At 41.8% G+C, this 23367-nt stretch overlaps 1 protein-coding gene across 8 annotated transcripts in view; it reads left to right on the top strand.

Moving 5' to 3' along the window:
* Nucleotides 1-22839, top strand: part of rbm47 (RNA binding motif protein 47) — a 256801-nt gene extending 233962 nt beyond the window's left edge. For 7 of the 8 annotated variants that reach the window (XM_072567871.1, XM_072567874.1, XM_072567863.1 and 4 more), the window contains 3 exons: nucleotides 9587-9793; nucleotides 17178-17353; nucleotides 18502-22839. In XM_072567871.1, the coding sequence (XP_072423972.1) occupies nucleotides 9587-9793; nucleotides 17178-17353; nucleotides 18502-18750 (632 nt within the window). In that variant the 3' untranslated portion in view covers nucleotides 18751-22839. The remainder of the gene's footprint in view (nucleotides 1-9586; nucleotides 9794-17177; nucleotides 17354-18501) is intronic. The other variant, XM_072567891.1, reaches the window with a different exon arrangement.
* The last annotated feature ends 528 nt before the right edge of the window (nucleotides 22840-23367 follow it).

Below are 23367 nucleotides of genomic sequence, written 5' to 3'. Positions count from 1 at the left end.
TTTTGACTTCAAGACCTCTGATCAGATCACTTACTCCTAGACAAGGGTTTCCATTCCCTTTTGGCTTGCAGAATGAGAAACAGATGGACCACAGGCAATACTGAAATAGACAAGCTGTTCACAGAGCAAGGAAGAGGAGTGAAGGGCTCTCTGCTGGATGTATCTATCTATTCACTTTCAGGACAACATAGACAACCTATAAAAGAAGTCCTATTTAAATATATTAGAAGATATATTGAAGATGTAAACCATGAAAACAATAGACGACCTGGCCTCTCGAGCCTTCTGACTATTCAATACAATCATGGCCTAGCTGCTGCCTCCACTTTACTTTCCCATTTGTTCCCCATATCCCTTTAATTAGAGGGGGTAAATTCAGAACAGAAATGCAGAGACATTTCTTCAGCCAGAGAGTGGTGGGCCTGTGGAATTCATTGCCGCAGAGTGCAGTGGAGGCCAGGACGCTAAATGTCTTCAAGGCAGAGATTGATAGATTCTTGTTGTCTCGGGGAATTAAGGGCTACGGGGAGAATGCGGGTAAGTGGAGTTGAAGTGCCCAGCAGCTATGATCGAATGGCGGAGTGGACTCGATGGGCCGAATGGCCTTACTTCCACTCCTATGTCTTATGGTCTTAGGTCTTAATTCCCATATCCATATTCCTTAAAAAGATATCAATCCAGCCTTGGATATATTCAATGATGGCGAATGCAGAATCCTCAGGTGTACAGAATTCCAAAGATTCATTCAGAAAGAAACTTCTCTTTATCTCAACCCCCCACTCTGAGACTGAGTCCCCATCTTCTAGATTCCCAAGCCAAGGGAAACAACAACTTGTGTCAATGCTGTAGAGCCCAAATGAATCTTGTATTTTCAATGAGATGTTTTTTTTTTAATCATCCAAACTCCAGAGAATACAGGAGAAAAATACAAGTGCTTTGCTATGTGAGGGACATTCTCTAACCTCAACCCTTCACCTTCCAACTCATCAGGAAAGCAGTTAGTCTCTACAACAACTCTAACTGAAACCTTTTCAGTGATTTACACAGAATAGGAATTGCCTTGATTCCATATTTATAATATCGAGGAATTCATTAAATGGATTAGGGAATATTCTCTGTGGTCATCCTGGGTAACTTCAGCTTTACCATTGGCCACAGGAGGTTCAGTTGTGGCTATTCCTTTGGCCATCAGTTTCCTTCACGTGCTTGGTGTCCCACTAGTTAGTAAAGCCTTTGGCAATATGCCACCTGCAAAAGAGAGAGAGAGTGTCAGTGAGTGTGGTGCAATGTATTTGGGTGATGTATCTGCTTGAGTTGAATAGCTGGCAATCTGTGAAAATTGTGAGATATAGGTATGAGACTTGCAATACTGCTATATGTGTGGGGTTGAGGTGAGACAATGGATATTGGATATGAGTTGACCTGCAACACATTATCAATAAGGATGAGCACCTCACCAAGACCTTCCCCACACCTCCACTACTTGCCTTTAAACAACCGCCAAACGTCAAACAGATCGTTGTTTGTAGCAAGCTGCCCAGCTCTCAGGACAACACCATACAACCCTGTCACAGGTGGCACTGCAAGATGTGTCAGTGTGGACATAGATACCACCATTATGCATGGGGACACCTCCCACCTTGTACATGGCAAGTACTCATGTGACTCAGCCAACGTTGTCTATCTTATACGTTGCAAGCAAGGATGCCCGGAGGCATGGTACATTGGGGAAACCGAGCAAAGGCTACGACAACGGATGAATGGGCACCGCACAACAATCAACATACAGGAGGGTTCCCTCCCAGTTGGGGAACACTTCAGTGGTCCAGGACATTCAGCCTCGGACCTTCAGGTGACCATCCTCCAAGGTGGACTTCGGGACAGGCAGCAGAGAAAAGTGGCCGAGCAGAGTCTGATAGCTAAGTTCGGTACCCATAGGGAGGGCCTCAACCGGGACCTTGGGTTCATGTCACATTACAGGTGATCACCATTGCACTATACACACACACAGGCACTCCTACATATACACAGACGCGCACACAGACCCCCACACACACGCTTACAGACACACATACACTTTCTAACACTCTCAACCCCCAATCCAGACAGACACACACACATGCACAGACAAAGACTCACAAGCACACATATATTGTGTGGGGTGAATTTGTACTTGTAGGGTTACATTGTACTTTGCTTAAAAACTGCATGCATTCATGTCGAACTCTGAGCTCAAAAACTGCATGAATTCATTAGAATCAATCTAAACATCTTGGCATAGACAAGAGAACACAGGGGGCCAACACCTTCAACATATTGTCTAGCTATCACCATTGTTAACAGCTAACCCGAGAATGCAACCTTAAATAAAAGGTTTTGTGATTTACACGTGAAATAAGTGAAACTATCATGGTATTCGAACAGATGAAAGGCTTAATAGACAATCAATTTTTCAATGTATAATTTCAGTTACATCACCCTGCAAATTTATGCTATAAATTCTGTGTTAGGATTGAGCCCTTCACTACCACCTGATGAAGGAGCGATGCTCCGAAAGTTAGTGTGCTTCCAATTAAACTTGTTGGACTATAACTTGGTGTTGTGTGATTTTTAACTTTGTACACCCCAGTCCAACACCGGCATCTCCAAACCAGGATATGAGTTATGCTTGAAAGTGAATGTTAGGTGAATGAATTGGGCAGTGTGTGAGCCTAGTGATTAATCTGAGGGAATATGATATTTGAAGCTGCTTTCACTAACCTTGATCTTCATGTAAATTCATTAAACTTTTTCCCACTACATTCAAAGTCTCCGGGCTAGATTCCTTTCATTAACAGTGATATCTATCTGTTCCCACTGCCTTCTCAATATCTGTTTAGAGACCCTTTTGTGGATAGAAGAACTCTCTGCTAGGATCCATCTCCAACATAGAGGTTCTGTGTTGTATCAAAGAACCTTGGGACACATGTTATGCTCTACTGTAGTTCTGCTCAGAGTGTCTCTTCCAGCACCTGCAGGAGCCAGAATCCACATCCTTTTGAAAAGATGCCATTGAGCTTTAAGTAGTGCAGGCTTATTTTAAGTTATTACAATTGTGACAGTTATAATATTGTTTTGAGACAGTGTCTCTTTTTTTAGGGTAAAAACAGGGGGGTCATAGACCAGTTCTGAAGTCTGCCAGAGAGGGTAAGCTTGGATGGCTTAGTTATTGGAGATCAAAGGAAGGCTTGTGTTGTTTTAATGGAATGAAAGTACAAGGCATTTATGCTTGGGAACATTAGCAGCATCTGTGTTAGCAATGTGAATTGAGTCTTCAAAATCCCAAAATCAGTGCTGAGAACATTTTAGGTTGGAAACAGTTGTCCTATAAGTTGTTAAATTGTTTCCAAGATTGAATATAGTTGAGGTCACAAGGATAGTTAGTAAGCATTTCTACCGAGATACAAGGCCCCTGTGATTCACATTGACACAAAATGATGCAGAGGCAGCCAGCATAAAGATCAGGTCACAAGCTTTTTTAGAATATCCCTGAATATCACAGGATTTTTTTTATTCTTTCTTTGATCCAGGAGATAGAGTGCAAGTAAAGAGACCAAAAATGTTCTCTAATTTTGTGCACAGGAATGTGGGTGAGACCTTAAGTCTGGATTGAAAAGACTAACTTGGTGAGGAATTTAAATGAGGCTGGAAGGGTCAAATTGCTTGGACTTGAAGGAGAGCCTCTGAACATTGAAAACCTCCTTGTGAAAGACAATTCTAAAATTACAAATTACTGGGCTGAGAAAAGAATTGAAAAGTAAGAAACCCTAGGAAAACATTGAATGTCAATATAAAGTGTAAATTATAGTTGTGAAGTGGGTTTTTTGTTTAATCACACTAAGGAGCAGGATATACTCCATTGTGTAGTTTATTCATATTCTGGAAACAGGCCCTTCGGCCCAACAAGTCCACACTTACCCTCTTCAGAGTAACCCACCTTGATCCTATTCCCCTACCCTATTATCCCTATATTTACCCCTAACTAACGCACCTAACCTACACATCCCTGAACACTCAGCAATTTAGCATGGCCAATTCACCTAACCTGCACAGCTTTGGATTGTGGGAGAAAAGCAGACCACCTGGAGGAAACCCACGCATATACTGGGAACATGTGCAAACTCCACACAGACAGTCACCCAAGAATCTGGCTCCCCAGCACTAGTAGGCAGTAGGGCTAACCACTGAGCCAGTAAGTTGCCTATAAAGATAATATTTAGTTACTACTGCTTTTAATCTGTCATTACGATAAATATCTTAAACTATGAAATATTGTTGTTTCATTCTTTCAGTTATTAAATGAATCAAAGAAAATTTGAACTTCATCGGTCTCTGCAGAATTTATAACAAAGTAAAATTAGCTCTGCACATACCTGGTCACCTGCTGAGGCATGTAGTCTCCCAGCAATGCATTTAGCACTGATTTGTACACTGCTGTCAACAAGATGGGCTGTCAACAAAGTGTCAGCACTGTTGGTGTTGTCATTACCAGGTCATGCATCATGACATGCACATTTTTTCAGACCGTATTCAATACTTTTCCACTAAACATCTTATTTGAAACTAATTTGAATATTTTAATACTTGCACAATATTAATTCCTGCTTGTTCATTCTTCAGTTTAAATACTCCCATCACTCCTTTGAGAGACCAGTGGCCATTGTGTTTAGCTCTAAATGCTGTCCTCAGAAACCTATCAAACATGACTAGCTGTTTGGAGTTTTATGTGAGATAGAGTCATAGGGAAGTACAGCATGGAAACAGACCCTTCGGTCCAATCTGTCCTTGCCGACCAGATATCCCAACCCAATCTAGTCCCACCTGCCAGCACCCAGCCCATACCCCTCCAAACCCTTCCTATTCATGTACCCATGTCTTTTAAATGTTGCAATTGTACCAGCCTCCACCACTTCCTCTGGCAGCTCATTCCATACCCGTACCACCCTCTGTGTGAAAAGGTTGCCCCTTAGTTCTCTTTTATATCTTTCCCCTCTCACCCTAAACCTATGCCCTCTAGTTCTGCACTCCCCCACCCCAGGGAAAAGACTTTGTCTATTTATCCTATCCATGCCCTTCACAGTTTTGTAAACCTCTATAAGGTCACCCCTCAGCCTCCGATGGTCCAGGGAAAACAGCCCCAGCCTGTTCAGCCTCTCCCCATAGCTCAGACCGTCCAACCCTGGCAACATCCTTGTAAATCTTTTCTGAACCCTTTCAAGTTACATAACATCTTCCCAATAGGAAGGAGACCAGAATTTCATGCAATATTCTAACAGTGGCCTAACCAATGTCCTGTACAGCCTCAACATGACCTCTCAACGCCTGCACTCAATACTCTGACCAATAAAGGAAAGCATACTAAACACCTTTTTCACTATCCTATCTACCTGCGACTCTACTTTCAAGGAGCAACACTCCCTAGGACCTTACCGTTAAGTGTATAAGTCCTGCTAAGATTTGCTTTCCCAAAATGCAGCACCTCACATTTATCTGAATTAAACTCCATCTGCCACTTCTCAGCCCATTGGCCCATCTGATCAAGATCCTGTTGTAATCTGAGGTAACCTTTTTCACTGTCCACTACACCTCTAATTTTGGTGTCATCTGCAAACTTACTAACTATACCTCTTATGCTCGCATCCAAATTATTTACATAAATGACAAAAAGTAGAGGACCCAGCACCGATCCTTGTGGCACTCCACTGGTCACAGCCTGAAAAACAACCCTCCACCACCACCGTCTGTCTTCTACCTTTGAGCCAGTTCTGTATCCAAATAGCTAGTTCTCCCTGTATTCCATGAGATCTAACCTTGCTAATCAGTCTCCCATGGGGAACCTTGTCGAACGCTTGACTGAAGTTCGTATAGATCACATCTACCACTCTATCCTCATCAATCCTCTTTGTTATTTCTTCAAAAAACTCAATCAAGTTTGTGAGACATGATTTCCCACGCACAAAGCCATGTTGACTATCCCTAATCAGTCCTTTCCAAATACATGTACTTCCTATCCCTCAAGATTCCCTCCAACAACTTGCCCACTACCGACGTCAGGCTCACTGGTCTATAGTTCCCTGGCTTGTCCTTACCACCTTTTTTCAACAGTGGCACCATGTTAGCCAAGCACCAGTCTTCCGGCACCTCACCTGTGACTATCGATGATACAAATATCTCAGCAAGAGGCTCAGCAATCACTTCCCTACCTTCCTACAGAGTTCTGTGGTACACCTGATCAGGTCCTGGGGATTTATTCACCTTTATGTGTTTCAAGACATCCAGCACTTCCTCCTCTGTAATATGGACAATTTTCAAGATGTCAACATCTATTTCCCTATAATCTATATCTTCCATGTCCTTTTCCACAGTAAATACTGATGCAAAATACTCATTTAGTATCTCCCCCATTTTCTGTGGCTCCACATAAAGGCCACCTTGCTGATCTTTGAGGGCTCCTATTCTCTCCCTAGTTACCCTTTTGTCCTTGATGTATTTGTAAAAACCATTTGGATTCTCCTTAATTCTATTTGCCAAAGCTATCTCATGTCCTCTTTTTGCCCTCCTGATTTCCCTCTTAAGTATACTCCTGCTTTCTTTATACTCTTCCAAGGATTCACTCAATCTATCCTGTCTATAACTGACATATGCTTCCTCCTTTTTCTTAACCAAACTCTCAATTTCTTTATTCTGGATTAGTGGCGCTGGAAGAGCACAGCAGTTCAGGCAGCATCCAACGAGCAGCAAAATCAACGTTTTGGGCAAAAGCCCTTCATCAGGACCCGAAACGTTGATTTTCGCTGCTCGTTGGATGCTGCCTGAACTGCTGTGCTCTTCCAGCACCACTAATCCAGAATTTGGTTTTCAGCATCTGCAGTCATTGTTTTTACCTTCTCAATTTCTTTAGTCCTCCAGCATTCCCTATACCTACCAGCATTCCCTTTCACCCTGACAGGAATATACTTTCTCTGGATTCTCGTTATCTCATTTCTGAAGGCTTCCCATTTTCCAACCATCACTTTACCTGGGAACATCTGTCCCCAATCAGCTTTTAAAAGTTCTTGCCTAATACCATCAAAATTGGCCTTTCTCCAATTTAGAACTTCAACTTTTAGATCTGGTCTATCCTTTTCCATCACTATTTTAAAACAAATAGAATTATGGTCGCTGGCCCCAAAGTGCTCCCCCACTGACACCTCAGTCACCTGTCCTGCCTTATTTCCCAAGAGTAGGTCAAGGTTTGCACCTTCTCTGGTAGGTACATCCACATACTGAATCAGAAAATTGTCTTGTACACACTTAACAAATTCCTCTCCATCTAAAACCTTAACACTATGGCAGTCCCAGTCTATGTTTGGAAAGTTAAAATCCCCTACCATAATCATCCTGTTATTCTTAAAGATAGCTGAGATCTCCTTACAAGTTTGTTTCTCAATTATCCTATGACTATTAGGGGGTCTATAATACAATCCCAATAAGGCGATTATCCCTTTCTTATTTCTCAGTTCCACCCAAATAATTTCCCTGGATGTGTTTCCGGGAATACCCTCCCTCAGCACAGCTGTAATGCTATTCCTTATCAAAAATGCCACTCCCCCTCCTCTCTTGCCTCCCTTTCTATCCTTCCAGCATTTGTATCCTGGAACATTAAGCTGCCAGTCCTGCCCATCCCTGAGCCATGTTTCTGTAATTGCTATGATATCCCAGTCCCATATTCCTAATCATGCCCCGAGTTCATCTGCCTTCCCTATTGGGCCCCTTGCAGTGAAATAAATGCAGTTTAATTTATTAGTCTTACCTTGTCCCTGCCTGCCCTGACTGTTTGACTCACTTCTGTTCTCAACTGTACCAATCTCAGATTGATCTCTTTCCTCACTATCTCCCTGGGTCCCGAGCAGCTCAAGCAAATCTCCCTGCCAGTATATTAGTCCCCTTCCAATTTAGGTGCAATCCGTCCTTCTTGTACAGGTCACTTCTACCCCAAATGAGATTCCAATGATCCAAAGATGTAAATCCTTCTCCCATACACCAGCTCCCCAGCCATCCATTCATCTGCTCTATCCTCCTATTCCTGCCCTCACTAGCTTGTAGCACCGGGAGTATTCCCGATATTACTACACTCGAGGACCTCCTTTTTAAATTACTTTTTAAATCTCTGTAATCTCCCTTCAGAATCTCAAACTTTTCCCTTCCTATGTTGTTGATTCCAATGTGGACAATGACCTCTTGCTGGCCCCTCTCTCCCTTGAGAACATTCTGCACCGTCTCTGAGACGTCCTTGTACCTGGCACCAGGGAACCAACACATCATTCTGATTTTTGACTGCTGACCACAGAAACTTCTGTCTGTACCTCGGACTAGAGAATCCCCTAACTGATTTGATCTCTTGGAACCCGACGTACCCCTCATTGCATTAGAGCCAGTCTCAATACCTGAAACTTGGCTGTTCGTGCTACATTCCCCTGAGAATCTACCATCCCCCTACATTTTCCAAAACAGCATACTTTGTTTGAAATGGAGATAGCCACAAAAGACTCCTGCACTACCTGCCTCCGCTCTTACTTTCCTGGAGTTAACCCATCTATGTGACTGTATCTGAGACTTCCCCCCCCCCCCTTCCTATAACTGCCATCCATCACACACTGTTGCTGTTGCAAATTCCTCATTGCCTCTCTCTCTCCAACCAATCCATTTGATCTGATAGGACTCACAACCAACAGCATTTATTGCAGATATAGTCCGTAGTAACCTGTAAGCTCTCTTTAAACTCCCACATCTGACCAAGTCACAACTTTATTTGGAGACGACAAAGATTAAGAATTAAATTTTACACTTTTAACAATACGATTGCTAATTATCTGATTCTTTCGAAAGTTAAAGTACTTCCCAGATACTCCTAACTTTGCCGGGCTGATGAATCTCCCACTCCACATGTAGGTCCTGGGTCTCCTTCACCACCACCCTAACCACCCGATACCTGGAGGAAGATGCCTTCTCCTCCGCCACGGGATTCTTCAATCCCACTACATCAATGTGACTTTCACCAGTTTCCTCATTTCCCCTCCTCCCACCTTATCCAGGTTCTAACCTTCCAGCTCGACACTGCCCTCAGAACCTGTCTATCTTCCTTTCCACCTATCCACTCCACCTACCTCTCTGACCTATCATGATTGCCCCCACCTTCATCCACCTATCACACTCTCAGCCACCTTACCTCCAGCCCCACTCCCTCCCATTTATCTCTCCACCCCCTTGGTTCACAAGCCTCATTCCCGATGAAGGATTTATGTCCGAAACGTCGATTTTCCTGGTCCACGGATGCTGCTTGACCTACTGTGCTTTTCCAGCACCACACTCTCGACTCTGATCTCCAGCATCTGCAGTCCTTACTTTCTCCCTGATGAATTGTTCAGTCTGTTCCTCTCACACTCTCTCACTCTGACGTGCTTCTGAGTAAGATCTATAAATGCTCATTTCTATTCCTGTCAAAACTCTGGTGGCTTTTTAAATGCATTATTTACCCTATTTTTAAAATTGGATTTTCTTTTTAAAGCAGGCACTGTTCGCGGCCGAGGTAGAGGGGCAGCTGGCAACAGAGCAGCAGGACCTCGAGGATCGTACCTGGGTGGATATTCAGCAGGCAGAGGTATTTACAGCAGATATCATGAAGGGAAGGCCAAGCAACAGGACAAAGCGTATGAACTGATACCCAGCTTAGATCTGGCTACAGTCAGTCCAGTCGCTATGAAACCTGGTGCAGGTTAGTAAAGGAAATGTTTTGCTAAACATTTACCTTAACAGCTAGGGAAAAAAATAGAAGAAAATAGAAATGCAAAGGTGATGTTTTAGAGTTCTTCCTGAAACCCCTATAGGATTTTGAAATATTCCTGTAGGATGTAGAATAATTCCAATAAACACAATGAAAAATCTGGAATTTTTTGAGTTGCTGCTAAAGTCAGGTGGGAGTTCTTAATTAAATACTTACTGTTTGAAAACCAGATTTAGTCAGCTTTGAATAAAGCTTCATTACATATTGTAATGAACAAGCCAATAGTTTTGTAATGAACTTCGGCAACAAATGAAGAATACAAATTGATAACACAATTGCAATTTTAATGTTGGTGCAATTTGGAGTTGGACTGATGAATTCCAAAAACTTGGATCACCCTCATTAGAGAAGAATTGTACCAAGTCTTGATGTTTGGATGAATTGGTCCAGTCTTGTTAGTACTGTTTTTAATTCCTGCTAAAATCCAGCAGGAAGCACTGGCTGGTCAGAAAGATTTTTGACATCAGAGTGCTGTTGCCAGGAGCCTTAAAGAATGGTTCATGGAAGTCAATTGGCTAGGAATGGGTTGGCTGGAGTGGGGCCGGAAGGGCAGGGAGTGCCTGCTCCTCTTGGATCACAGGTAAACAGAATAAAATGAAATTAATGTAACTATTTGCTCCTCATTTGACCATGGCTTCACTGACCAGCAGATATACTGAGCAAGGAGTTTCAGATTAAATTTGCAATACAACCTGATGATTCTGTCAGATATTGGTCTGTATATATAAAGAAGACTCATGTTGCATTGGGAGAGTGTCCATATGGCCTACTCCCATGGACAGGTTAAAATTGCAAACTGCAGGAAAGCAATGGCATTGGCAAGTTTAAGTCACAGAGTAACCATTCTAATCATGTACTTTACCCCCATACCCTGGTTGCACAGGCTGCATATAACTATAGCAACTTAACTTGTCTGTTTCCTCTAAGTCATGACTCTTTCATGTTTAACTGTTTCCTTCCTTTTCAATCCTACATTAGCCTGTATTATACTATGGCAGACAGGACCTTATCAACTTGCCCCATTTCATTTCACTTGGTTGGCCTTGATTAAAATCACTTCTCTTCAGGTTAACACAGTATGTGACCACAAGCAACTTAAACTATCAAAAAGTTCCCATGTAATCCCTTGAGAAACTGTATAGATTTTAATGATGGTGACAATCTACAAAGGTAGGGTGAAAATTCGATGGTAGTGAATCATGATGTCAATAGAAAGGGAGTATAATTGGTGGCTGATCCAGTTCAACCCCCACCTGAACTGAATTTTACCTCCCAAAATATTTGTAACGTTTTTACTGGCTTACCAGCCTGTTAAAAGTTTTGTAGCATTCTTTTAAAGTAATATATGCATGTTTAAGAAATAGAAAGGTCTGGAGGAAATCATAATTGGGTTTGAGATGTTAACTGAGTGCAGGGATCTTACCAGGCTGTGAACAATGTGAGCTATTATGTGGTGAGTGGCAGAATCAGGTAAGATCTTCAGCGATGCCCATCTTGATATTGAGATCATCTCGCTGCATCTTATACACTTTTCTCAAATAGCTTGTTCACAGACCAACCTGTAATTAGTTGCAATCTAACCAAACTCTCAATATAAACAAGCCACCGAGCAAACTCAGCTTGGAAACAAGAGCAGGTTCTTGGTGATATCAACTCGCCATTTGTTTCAAAAGAACTCTATCTTTCTCCCTGGGCAAATTGCAAAGCAGGGTAGGATCTATTAGCATCAATCAACACATACATACCTGTCCACATGGACAATGGACATGGACTCCATTTTCAGGAAGTTGTCATCATCATCCTGGTACGCCCTATTGCACTTGACTGCATCCTGCAAGAGCAGGCAGGTCTAGCACACCAGCAACCAACAGTGTCTGACTGCATTGTATACAGGTGCCACAGAGACAGGAATCCATCGCACCTAATGATCACCCTGTTTACTCGGACCAGCACGTGTATGCCTTGCCTTGCCTGCCAAGCCTTGCAGTGGCAATTGGTGCAGACACACAACCAGGTGGGTGGCTGTGCTGTGAAGTAGCCTTCAGTCAATGCCATGTACCATGCCTTATGTCACCTAGCACCAAGTGGTCTCAGTGTTTGCACCAAACACACAGCTCTGTGGCAAGCAATGGGACTTGTCTGAAAGTCTGAGGGGAATAGACCATAGTGAGCTCCATGGGAGCACCGGTCAATCAGGGTTTCCAACATGTTAATCAAGGACCCCCATACCAATCCCAGAATTCAGGCATGAGCACATATCCAATCATGGTGGCATTGCTGAGGACTCTGTGCCTCAGGGAGTGGGTCACAGTCAGCCCTTCATCCGCATAGGCACCTGTCCTCCAGGGTAGGAGAGGACTGTTTGTGCACCAGCCAGCAGTGAAGGACCATGCTGGCAGCTCTGGTCACTCTGCCAACAAAAATTAATGGGGTGTGTGAAGGTACCCTGGGAAGGGTGGGGGTGATAAGTATGTAGGTGTAGATGTATGTGCATAGTTTGGGTAGTGAGTGAGGGAAGTATAAATTCTGCTGAAATCAGTAGATGTCCCAAAGGCGCATAGAAAATGCAGGGGGTTATTTAAAATACAAAATGAAGAGGGCAACGTGTGGACTTAAAAAATCACAAGCGAGTAACATATAAGTATATGAGGGGAAAGAGGATAATCAGAGAAACAGTAGGGTCATTAGGTACCAAAGTGGCAAACTGATTGGAGCTAGAAGACATAGCTGAGGTTTTAAATGAGTGCATTTCATCTATATTCACGATAGAGATGAACATTGTAGATATAGAAATCAGAGCCAGGTGTTGTGATATAATTGAACAAATTAGCAGTGCGAGGGAATAGGTATTAGCAGTTTCAGTCAGCTTGAAAGTCAATAGGTCTCCAGACCCAGATGAGACAGGGGAAACAAGGGAAAAGATATCCAGGGCTCGGCCATTATCTTTCAAGTCTTCTCTGGCCACAGGACAGGTGCCAGAGGAATGGAGGACAGATAATTATTCAAAAAGGGTAGTGTAGATAAACCAGAAAACTACAGGCCAGTGAGTCTCACATCAGTGGTAGGGAAACTATAAGGAAAAGTTCTGAGGTATAGACTAAATCTCCACCTGGAGAAGCAAGGATTAATTAAGTTTGGTTAGCATGGCTTTATAAGGGGGAGATTGTGTCTAACAAATTTGATTGAATTTTTCAAGGAGTTGACTAGGTGTGTAGATGAAGGTAGTGCAGTTGATGTAGTCTACGTGGATGTAGGTAAGGCTTTTGACAAGGTCTTACATGGCAGACTGTTTAAGAAGCCAAAAGACCAAGGCAAATTGGCAAATTCCATCCAGGGAGTAAAGGATAAAGAGTGTGTGTGTGTGTGTGTGTGTGTGTTGGGAGTACTGTATCACTGGGTTTGATGTTGGGTCTCTTGCTGTTTACAATGTACGTTGATGAACTAGACATGAATGTAGGAGGTATGATCTGTAAGTATCTGCAGGATTAAGAGCTATATGGGATACTTGCCTTTATTGGCCTTTATTGGTCAAGGCATTGAACATGAGAGCAAGGAGTTAATGATGAAGATGTGTGCAATGATGTTAGTTAGGCTACGTCTAGGTTACTGTGTGCAGTTCCAATCACCAAATTATATGAAGGACGTGATTGCACTAGAGAGAGTGCAAAGGAGACTCACAAGGATGTTACCTGGACTGGAGTGATTCAGCTATGAAGGGAGGTTAGTTAGGCTGCAGTTGTTTTCCGTGGAACATAAAAAGTCTGAGAGGGGACCTGATTGAGGTGTATAAAGTTCTGAAGGTCATAGACAGGGTAGATAGGGAGAAACTTTTTCTCCTCAGCAGAGGAATCATCTAGTTTGAAGGTAATGTGCAGAGGGTTTAGAGAGAATTTGAGGAAAACAAATTCACCCAGAAGATTAGGTATATCTAGAACTCATTCCCTATAATGGTGGTAGAGACAGAAACTCTCAGCACTTCAGAACTCTTTTGACGAGCACTTGAAACATCATAGCATACAAGGCTATGGGGCATCTGCTGAAAAATGTGATTTCCATACTATAAGAGCTCCATAATTCTGTTAATTTCCAGTAGCTCCTGATAGTGCAGCCTCCAACCTGTCCATTGAGGCAGGTAGACAGTCGCAGAACTAGCTGCACTGCTGCAGCAGCAATGCAGTGACACACAATGCATTGATGCAGCTTTACTGCATTGAAGGCCAGTGCCTTCTGTTACTTGCTTTTGCTGCTGCATCTCCTCCCAGTCGATACAATGTCCATCATTGTCGAGACCACGGGGTCTCCCGGGGGCTCAGCAGGTGCCTGGTCTCCACAGTTCTCTGACTGCCAATGGCCCAGGGTATTTCTCCCCCCACCACCCCCTTCTGTAGAACTATTGGTACCTGTGGTCACTGTGTGTACCCTCCCAGTACCCTCTGAGATGTCCTCATCTGAGCTGCTGGGACATCCAGGGTAATTGTTTATGACGTTCCCTCCAATATGTCTGCACCGTTATCAGGGAGGTTAAGGAACTCTTTTGTGTGGGAATCAGGCTGGTCCTGGGGAAAGTGGCTGTAGCTGAAGATATAAGAGGCAGAGGACATGGCAGCCACTAGTTAGTCATCATGTGTGACAAACAACTGGTTACTGTGTCTGTTGCAGTGTTACTCATTCAGGTGTCAGGACATCGATATTTGTGCATTCCCAAAGGGATGGTCTTTGTCTTCTCCTGCCGGAACCAGAATCCTTTCCTCAGAGGGGATGAGGATAGGGATGTCCAGCACACTGCCGACCCTTGCCTCACCTCCCCTGCATTACTCTAACCTATGATGGGAGATTTTTCTCCAGTAAAAGACATAAAGGGACTGAATAAGGGTGGCATGGCTATTAGTGTTGGTGCATGTGGGGCAAAGGTGTTGCAGTGTCCTGAGGGAATGAGGAGACTGTGTGTGGAGGGTATGTGGGTCAGTGGAATGGGAGGAGGGTGGGTAACGAAATCAGGCGAGGAAAGGTTTTGCAAGCAATGGAGGCTGTCAGCAGAAACATTGATGGGAGGTTGGTGCAGTGACAGAGAAAAATGGGAGGTATCAGAGAGCAGAGCATTGCACTAACCCTGACAGGGCAGAGAAGATCATTGACCTTCTTCCCGTGCTGCTATTCAGTCCTCCTCACCCTGGAGAGGGCTCTGACCTGGCTGTCAATGTCCAACCAGAGGAGGTTAGTGCTAGATATCTTAAAACATATCAAGGTGAATAAATCCCGAGGACCTGATCAGGTGTACCCTAGAACTCTGTGGGAAGCTATGGAAGTGATTGCTGGGCCCTTTGCTGAGATATTTGTATCATTGGTAGCCACAAGTGAGGTGCCGGAAGTTGGAGGTTGGCTAACGTGGTGCCACTGTTTAAGAAAGGTAGTAAGGAAAAGCCAGGGATCTATAGACCAGTGAGCCTGACATTGGTGGTGGGCATGTTGTTGGAGGGAATCCTGAGGGACAGATTTACATGTATATGAAAAAGCAAGAACTGATTAGCGATAAGTCAACATGGCTTTGTGCATGGGAAACCATGTCTCACTAATTTGAAGTTTTTTTGAAGAAGTAGCAAGGAGGATTGAGGGCAGAGGGGTGGATGTGATCTATTTGGACTTCAGGTTGGCATTCAACAAGCTTCCTTACTGTAGACTGGTTAGCAAGGTTAGATCTCAGAATAGAGGGAGAACTAGCCATTTGGATACAGAACTGGCTCGAAGGTAGAAGACACAGGGTGTTAGTGGAGGTTTGCTTTTCAGACTGGAAGCCTGTGACCAGCAGTGTGCCACAAGGATTGGAGCTGTGCCCACTGCTTTTCATCATTTATATACATGATATGGATGTGAACATAGGAGGTATGGTTAGTAAGTTTGCAGATGACATCAAAGTTGGTGGTATACTGAACAATGAAGAAGGTTACCTCAGAGTACAATGGGATCTTGATCAGATGGGCCAATTGGTTGAGGAACCGCAGATGGAGTTTAATTTAAATAAACGTGAGGTGCAGAAGTTTGGAAAGGCAAATCAGCACAGGATTTATACACTTAGTGGAAATATCCTGGAAGGTTTTGCTGAACAAAGACCTTCGAATGCAGGTTCATAGTTCCTTGAAAGTGGAGTCGCAGGTAGATAGGATAGTGAAGAAGACATTTGGCACGCTTGCCTTTATTGGGAAGTGCATTGAGTACAGGAGTTGGGAGGTCATGTTTCAGCTGTACAGGACATTAGTTAGGTCACTATTAGAATACTGTGTGCAATCCTAGTCACTCTGCTCAAAGAAGGATGTTGTGAAAATTGCAAAGGTTGAGAAAAGATTTACAATGATATTGCCAGAGTAGGAGAGTTGAGCTATAGGGAGAGGCTGAATAGACTGGGGCTGTTTTTCCTAGAGCATTGGAGGCTTAGGGGGTGAACTTATAGAGGTTTATAAAATCATGAGGGGCATGGATAGGCTAAATAGACAAGGTCTTTTCCCCAGGGTGGGTGAGTCCAAAACTAGACAGTATAAGTTTAAGATGAGATGGGAATGATTTAAAAGGGACCTAAGGGGCAATGTTTTCACACAGAAGGTGTTGTGAGCATGGAATGAGCTGCCAGAGAAAATGCTGGAGGCTGGTGCAATAACAAAATTTAAAAGGCATCTGAATGGGTATAGGAATAGGAAGGATTTAGAGGGATATAGGCCAAATGCTGGCAAATGGGGCTAGATTTATTTAGGATATCTGTTCAGCATGGACGTGTTGGACTGAAGGATCAGTTTACGTGCTGCATATTTCTATGACTCTATGACCACACTGGCATGCTATGGTGACATGGGTTCCTCTGCCAGTCATCCAGGAGGAGGACTCCTCTCCTCTCCACCTCTCCATCCACAAGGATCTCCAGGTCCCTCTCTGAGAAGCGTGGTGCCAGCCTCCTCACTCCTTCCACAGCTGAGCAGCGCAGCTTCCACATGGCAGTTCTCCTACAGGTCCCAGGGGGCTTTGGGAGATAGTGCAGCTGCAAGAAATGCTGGTTGCAACCCATCACTCAACGGAGATCCTCCTTAAGGCCATCGTCAGGTTTCTACTTTGTTTTTTTTCTTTAATAAACTCTCTAAAGCACATCTCTTTGTCCAAGCTGTTGATTATCTGGTAGATTATCTGCTTTGTATTTCAAGGTCATATTTTGATCTATAATGTGCCTGAGAGGCAACTCAAACTGTTTTATAATGTGGTATAGATGTAATATAATTCAAATTTATAAACTTGTGATTAAAACTTATTAATTAGTACTTTTATCTGATTGCAGTGGCCATCCCTTCCATTGGAACTCAGTACCAAGTGTTTCAGGCAGCTCCAGGCACTAAACTAATGGAAGATAGCAAAATGCATCCTATGGAGCATGTTCTTAATCCTATTGCTGTGCAAACTGATCCAAATGGAACAGCGATCATACCATCAGTTTCCACTCCTCCACCTTTCCAGGTTAAAAAGCTTGTATTTTCCTAAAGCACAATATATTCATTATTTTTCTCTACAGCTTTCTGTGATTAACCTTCCTTCCTTGCTCAGTTTAAGCCCAGCTTAAAATTGAGCCAGCCAAGCAAGGAAAATGTTTCATTTGAGGAATGATAAGAATGATTGTTACCTTGTGCTAAAGATGGGAAATTCTCATGTCAGAGTCCTTCCTTCGTATGCCTATCCAGTGACTCCTAGAGCAGAATACAAACACAAGAAGATAGTAATATGGTAGAAATATCACTGACTCTGAACCAGAAACCTGCCAAATCTCTCCACAGCAACTGGTGGAATTTTAAATTCTATCAATAAACTCTTGAATTGAAATTTAGACTCTGTACACTGACTAGACTGGGCTCCTTTTCTCCTGGGGCATCGGAGGCTGAGGGGTGACCTGATAGAGAATTAGAAAATCTTGAGGGGCATGGATAGCCAAGGTCTTACCCGTAGGATGGGGGAGTAGAGATCACAGCTTTAAGATGAGAGGGGTAAGATTTAAAAAGCACCTGAGGGATAACTTGTATGGAACGAGCTGCCAGAAGGAATGGTGGAGGTGGGTACAATTACAACATTTAAAAGGTACGTGAATGGGTACGTGAATAGGAAGAGTTTAGAGGGATATGGCCCAAATTGGACCAGGTCAGATGGGTCGGTGTGGATGAGTTGGACAAAGGGTCTGTTTATGCGCTGTATGACTCTGTGACTCTTATGACTCTATAATAGTGACTGTGAAACCTAACTGGCTTATTATTGCCCTTTATGAAAGAAAATTTTCTGCCCTTACCTAGTTGAGCCTTCATGTGACCCTTGACCCATAGATATGTGGTTGACCCTTAACTGGCCCCTGAAATGGCCTCCCTCAGTTTAAGGCCAAATAAGGACAGGCAATGCACGCTGGCCTTAACAATGACACCCACATGAAAGAATGATTTTAAAACTGTAGTATACTTATCCTGTGATTGAAGCAATGAGCTTGCTTGGAATCCACAGTGGCAGGAATATAGGTGGCCTGACCATTTTATCAACTCCTGTTATCAGTATTTCAGTTTTAAATTGCTATTTATAGTGTTTTTTTAAAAAATTGCAATGCTGTAACATGTTTTGTTTCTTTGTAGACTCGGCCAATAACTCCAGTATATGCAATGGCCTCCAATATACAACGAATTCCCACAGCTGGATTCTATGGGGCAAGTTATGTTCCAATTGCAGCTCCTGCTTCTGCTGCCACTGTGGCAACACTGCAGAAGAATGCAGCCACCGCTGCTGCTGTGGCAGCCTATGGAGGATATGCTGGCTATGTACCACAGGCATTTCCAGCAGCAACTTTTCAAGTTCCTCTACATGATTTCTACCAAACTTATTAGGATATTCTAACAAAGACTTTATCATAGTGAAGGAATACACTGGTATTTATGAAGAAAACAAAACATAGTTTGACGTGAAAGAATTTTTTTTAGGACTTCAGCAATCTTCACACCAAAAGCTATGTGAAGGAGGGGCAAATGTTTTAGATATTGCTATTTTGTTAGTATATTTTGAAATGCATATTTTAAGCGTTTTAAGGGTTAATAACCTTTATAGTAGAAATAATTCCATGCATTTTTGTTGTGGAAACATTTTTCTAAATGCCTTACTTTTAACAGATGCTAAAAATCTTCCGTCCATAAGGTTTGAACATTTTGAATGTGGACATCTAGAAACTAGAAAAATGTGTAGATTTTGACATGTTAATACTATGAAGGGTTCATGTGACTTATTCACTCCAGTTATCTAGCCGATTGGTGCCTTCAAGAAAGAAAATCAGCCTTAACTGGATTACAATAAATGTAAATAATACTACTCAGCATTTAACCCATTACTGTATAACCAAACCTAGGCCTGTAGTTTGTTAACCAGTTACCAAGATTTGTATATGATACTGGAAAGACATGCCCATACAAATTGTTTCTTTGCCGGGGAATAGTCCAGAACTGCAATGCAAAAGAATTGTACTGTCGACTACGAGACTCGAACTTGACGTCTAGTTTATTAATTTACATAATTTGGCTACTCATAGAGGCTGAATATCATCAGCTTCAAACCGGCTGATTGTAGTATTGACCTTGATTGAACTGTTTTAACTATTCATGGTTGGCACCACAGACTGAGGAAGAAAGTATACGTGGGTTTATCTCTTGGGTTAGGATACTGATAAAGTGGAAAAAGGAAGGAGAAGCAAGGGAAAGAATGAACCACGGCAGCATTATACAGTCTCTTGAGGGTAAATTATTATCACTTACAAAACACAAGGGGACTGAAATATAAAGGACATTAAGTATGACATTAAATAGAAGATAAACCTTCAGTGGTACCTTCAACATGTAGAGTAAGTTACCTTTGCAATGCTCTTTATTTTCTCTGTTCTGCTTTAAGTTCAGCCATATGCTGGATTTTTGAACAAGGACCAAAGCAGGCCTTGTTGGCATGAAGTGCTATATTAATAACTTTTATCATGTTAAAGAAAATTCCTAGATGATTTGAGGTGGTAATGTAGTTTGGGTAGTAGTGATGTTATATTTTGGTTCTATGTAACAGATTAGTTTGTGTGTGTATATATATTATGTTTTAATATAAGTTTTATGAGCACATGGCTTTTATGGTGCAGCAGCATATATGTGGTTTACCACAGAATTTTATCAATTTCTTTAAATGCTGTTGAAGAAAAAGAAGAATCTTTTATTATAGTAGGAAGTAAATATATTGCAGCAGTGTTTCAATGGCCTGTTTAAAGGCTTTTGAAAGAAAAGTCAATTCTAAGTAGTGTCGTGATACTCAGTAAAACCTGCATAATGTGACCCCATTGCTTTGGACTGACTAAAAGCAACTGCTGAAGACAGCCTGATATCCAGTTGAGCTCCATTCATTATTTAACCTGGAGAAAATGATTGACACTGCTGTGGATTAATATGGGGTTTTAATTAACAGCTCTGGCCATTTTACTCTTAACACTTGCTACTGTTTATAGAATAGAAATTCCCACATTGTACTACTTGCATGTAAATGATAAAATACCATAAACACTAATGATAACTGGCTAAGGCACCATTTTGTAGACCAACTAAAAATTGATGGATCTTTAACATTTTGCATATTGTATTTGATGGGAAGCTAGAATACTCCATTTACAGTATGATAACATTAGAAAGGCAGCTGCTCCATATGTCAGTATTGCCTTTATTACTCAGCTCTGGTAACCCAGAGAACTAATGCAACAAACTAGTTTGCTTCTTGATTAAAACCTAATGAGGCACATTCAATTTTTATGCACATTCTAAATATCCAGGCAGCATATTTTTTTCCTGCTCATCTTTTTGCGAGTCTCACTGTTTTGTTTTTTGTTGTCATACTCAGAATCTCACCAGAATATCCAGTTATCACTGATTCTTTTAAACTGTGCAATGTATCACAACACTGAATAGAACTTCCAGACCTGGCTGAGGTCAGGACAAGACATAGAGAGGGCACAAAGATACAGGGCTCTGGTCAAATGCTGGTTTCCCAGCACCAATTTACCATTTGGGGCATGCCATGATATGGGAAACCAGTTATGCTCATTAAAGTGTTAGGGGTGTATTGGAGACCAACTGGAAAGTTGCAGTTCCTGGGTTGGTGGGGACAGTTCAGCTGTTTGGTGGTGGGGCCCAGCATCAGACCACAGTCTGTTCTCTCCAAATAGACCACCAGGCCCTTTACCTGCCTGGGTAAGGGTGCAGACAAAGATCACTCTGCAGAAGAATTCCATCTCCATTCTAAAGGCTGCTTTACACAAAATATTTAAAGTAATTGATACTGTGAGGTCACCAATATTGAAGCACCCTCTCAGTTATTTGCTCTTAATTACAGACACTGCTTCTCTGAAGCTGAGGGCCTCTGATTGACCTTCCAAATATAAGAGTCCACCTACTGCCCTTAATTGGATGGGAAATGTGTCTCCATTCTAATTGAGAGGATATCCCGATCAAAATCCCAAAGTACGGTGGATTCCCTTGGGAGCAGGATGGGTCTCCAGGTTTCTGTCCCAAAAGTGAAAATGCAGCCCAATTTCCTCCACTTGACTTTTTTTTAAAGATGTATACAATTCATTAGAAATGACCCAAATACAGGAGTTCTGATTGTCAGAAACCTGCTTCCTATACCTACTGGAGTATTAGAGCTGGGAAGCACTATTTCCAGCTGCACTAATAGGAGGACAGTAAACTCGCTTCAAATGCAACAAAAACTGTAGTTATTAAAACTAGACTTGGATTATAAGATCAAGTCATAGTTTGTCTTAGATATGCAGGAAACAGCAACACTCCCACTGTAAAGAAAGCACTCCCTTTACCCAGTGATTTCATTCAATAATGCTTTTGAACACCTGCAGATACCAATGGATACCTGAGCAAATTGTTCCTTTTAGTGGATTTGTGTGCCTAAAATTCAGAAAAATAAATCTTTAAAATTATTAAGGCATTACTCAGTATTGGTTTTTAAAAATAATTTTATTGGCTAACTTTTCTTTCTGTTCCCAGACTTTCCATTTTGGATTCAATTTCCAACCTTTGAGAAAATTCCATGCATTTCACTTTGCACACTTTTTAAAAAAAAGATTTATTTGGTTTTCAACAAAATGGATACGCTGCTAGAAGATGCTAAAGTAACCCTTTCTTGAATTAAAACAACTTAGTTCCTTTATACAAATAGGGTATCAACTGTACTTTTTGCTTATATATATAATACCTTTTATTAACATACAAAGTATCCAGGGTAACACCACTAGTTCGAGCAAGAAAGAGTTTTCCTAAAGTATATTTTTAGATATTTTATTATCTTATGAAGAGAGTGGGGAATGGTGAGATTTTGAGATGTCTTTTATTCCAAAATACTTTTATTTGGCTACTGAGTTTGGCTTCTCTGTATAGGCTTTCGTAGCCCAGTTAAGTAAAAAAGAATGTAGATCTATTTAAATAAAATATTATTTAACTTGCAAGACACATTCTAGGGCAGTTAGAAGTGGGGAAGTTCTTCGGAAAAAAAAGGGTTTCGAGTCACTTTGTGTCACATAGTGCAAAGGTCTAATGTATTTTGATTTGCTTCTCTTTGTATGAAGAAGGCCAAAGTATGATTGATTGTCTGATATTGATAGAGGCCTGTAAAGCATGTCAGTTAAGATCCAAACTTGTGCTATTCTATAGCAGACAGCATTGTTTTGTATTTTAACTCAAAATGTTGGGATGGGGCATATAAAAGAACAAGATGTGCATGGACAGACTTTTTAAACTAGTGTGCCTTATTAACAACAAATGCATTACCATCAGGTGTTTGAACTCCTCAGCCAAATATTTTCTATTTTTCTTGTGTTTTAAAAGCTTGAGTTTATTCTTTTGTTGCTTTTATATTCTAAAGCAGTAGTCAATAAAGCATTATGAAACCCATTTGTCTGGTTGTGTTGTATTCGAAATGTTCGCAATTAAATATTTCTCAATTTGTGTTCAGTATTTTCAGACAATGAACGGCATTTGATAGCTGTATGTTGCTCTTAAGGGAATGGAGAGATAATACACTATAGTAATAAGTGAGATTAAAATTCCTGAGGTATTACCAAAGTAACAACATAGCCTCTATACAATCAAAACTATGATAGCAGTTTGTTCTAATTATATGAACTATGAAATTAACCCCATAATCCAAATTTTCATTGTTAAAAAAAAAGCAATTATCTGGGGATTTAACTGAAGTGCCAGTGTGATACTTATCATAGTTTTCATAATAATTCAAATTTGTATCACATTCAGTGGTGCTAAAAATGCAGCAGTTACACTGGGATCACCCTCAGCTGGCACCTCTGCCACTGATGTTGTGGGAATTATTAGTGGCAATTCGCTGGTGCCTGCATGACATGAGAGCTGTCAATCATTGCGTTTAGAGCACGGACAGAGACCCTCACCCTCCCAGAAACAATT

This window comes from Chiloscyllium punctatum, chromosome 1 (genome assembly GCF_047496795.1).
Source record: "Chiloscyllium punctatum isolate Juve2018m chromosome 1, sChiPun1.3, whole genome shotgun sequence".
Classification (NCBI taxonomy): Eukaryota; Metazoa; Chordata; class Chondrichthyes; order Orectolobiformes; family Hemiscylliidae; genus Chiloscyllium; species Chiloscyllium punctatum.
The sequence above is the reverse complement of the archived record's forward strand: the minus strand, read 5'-3'. Positions and strand labels throughout refer to the sequence as shown.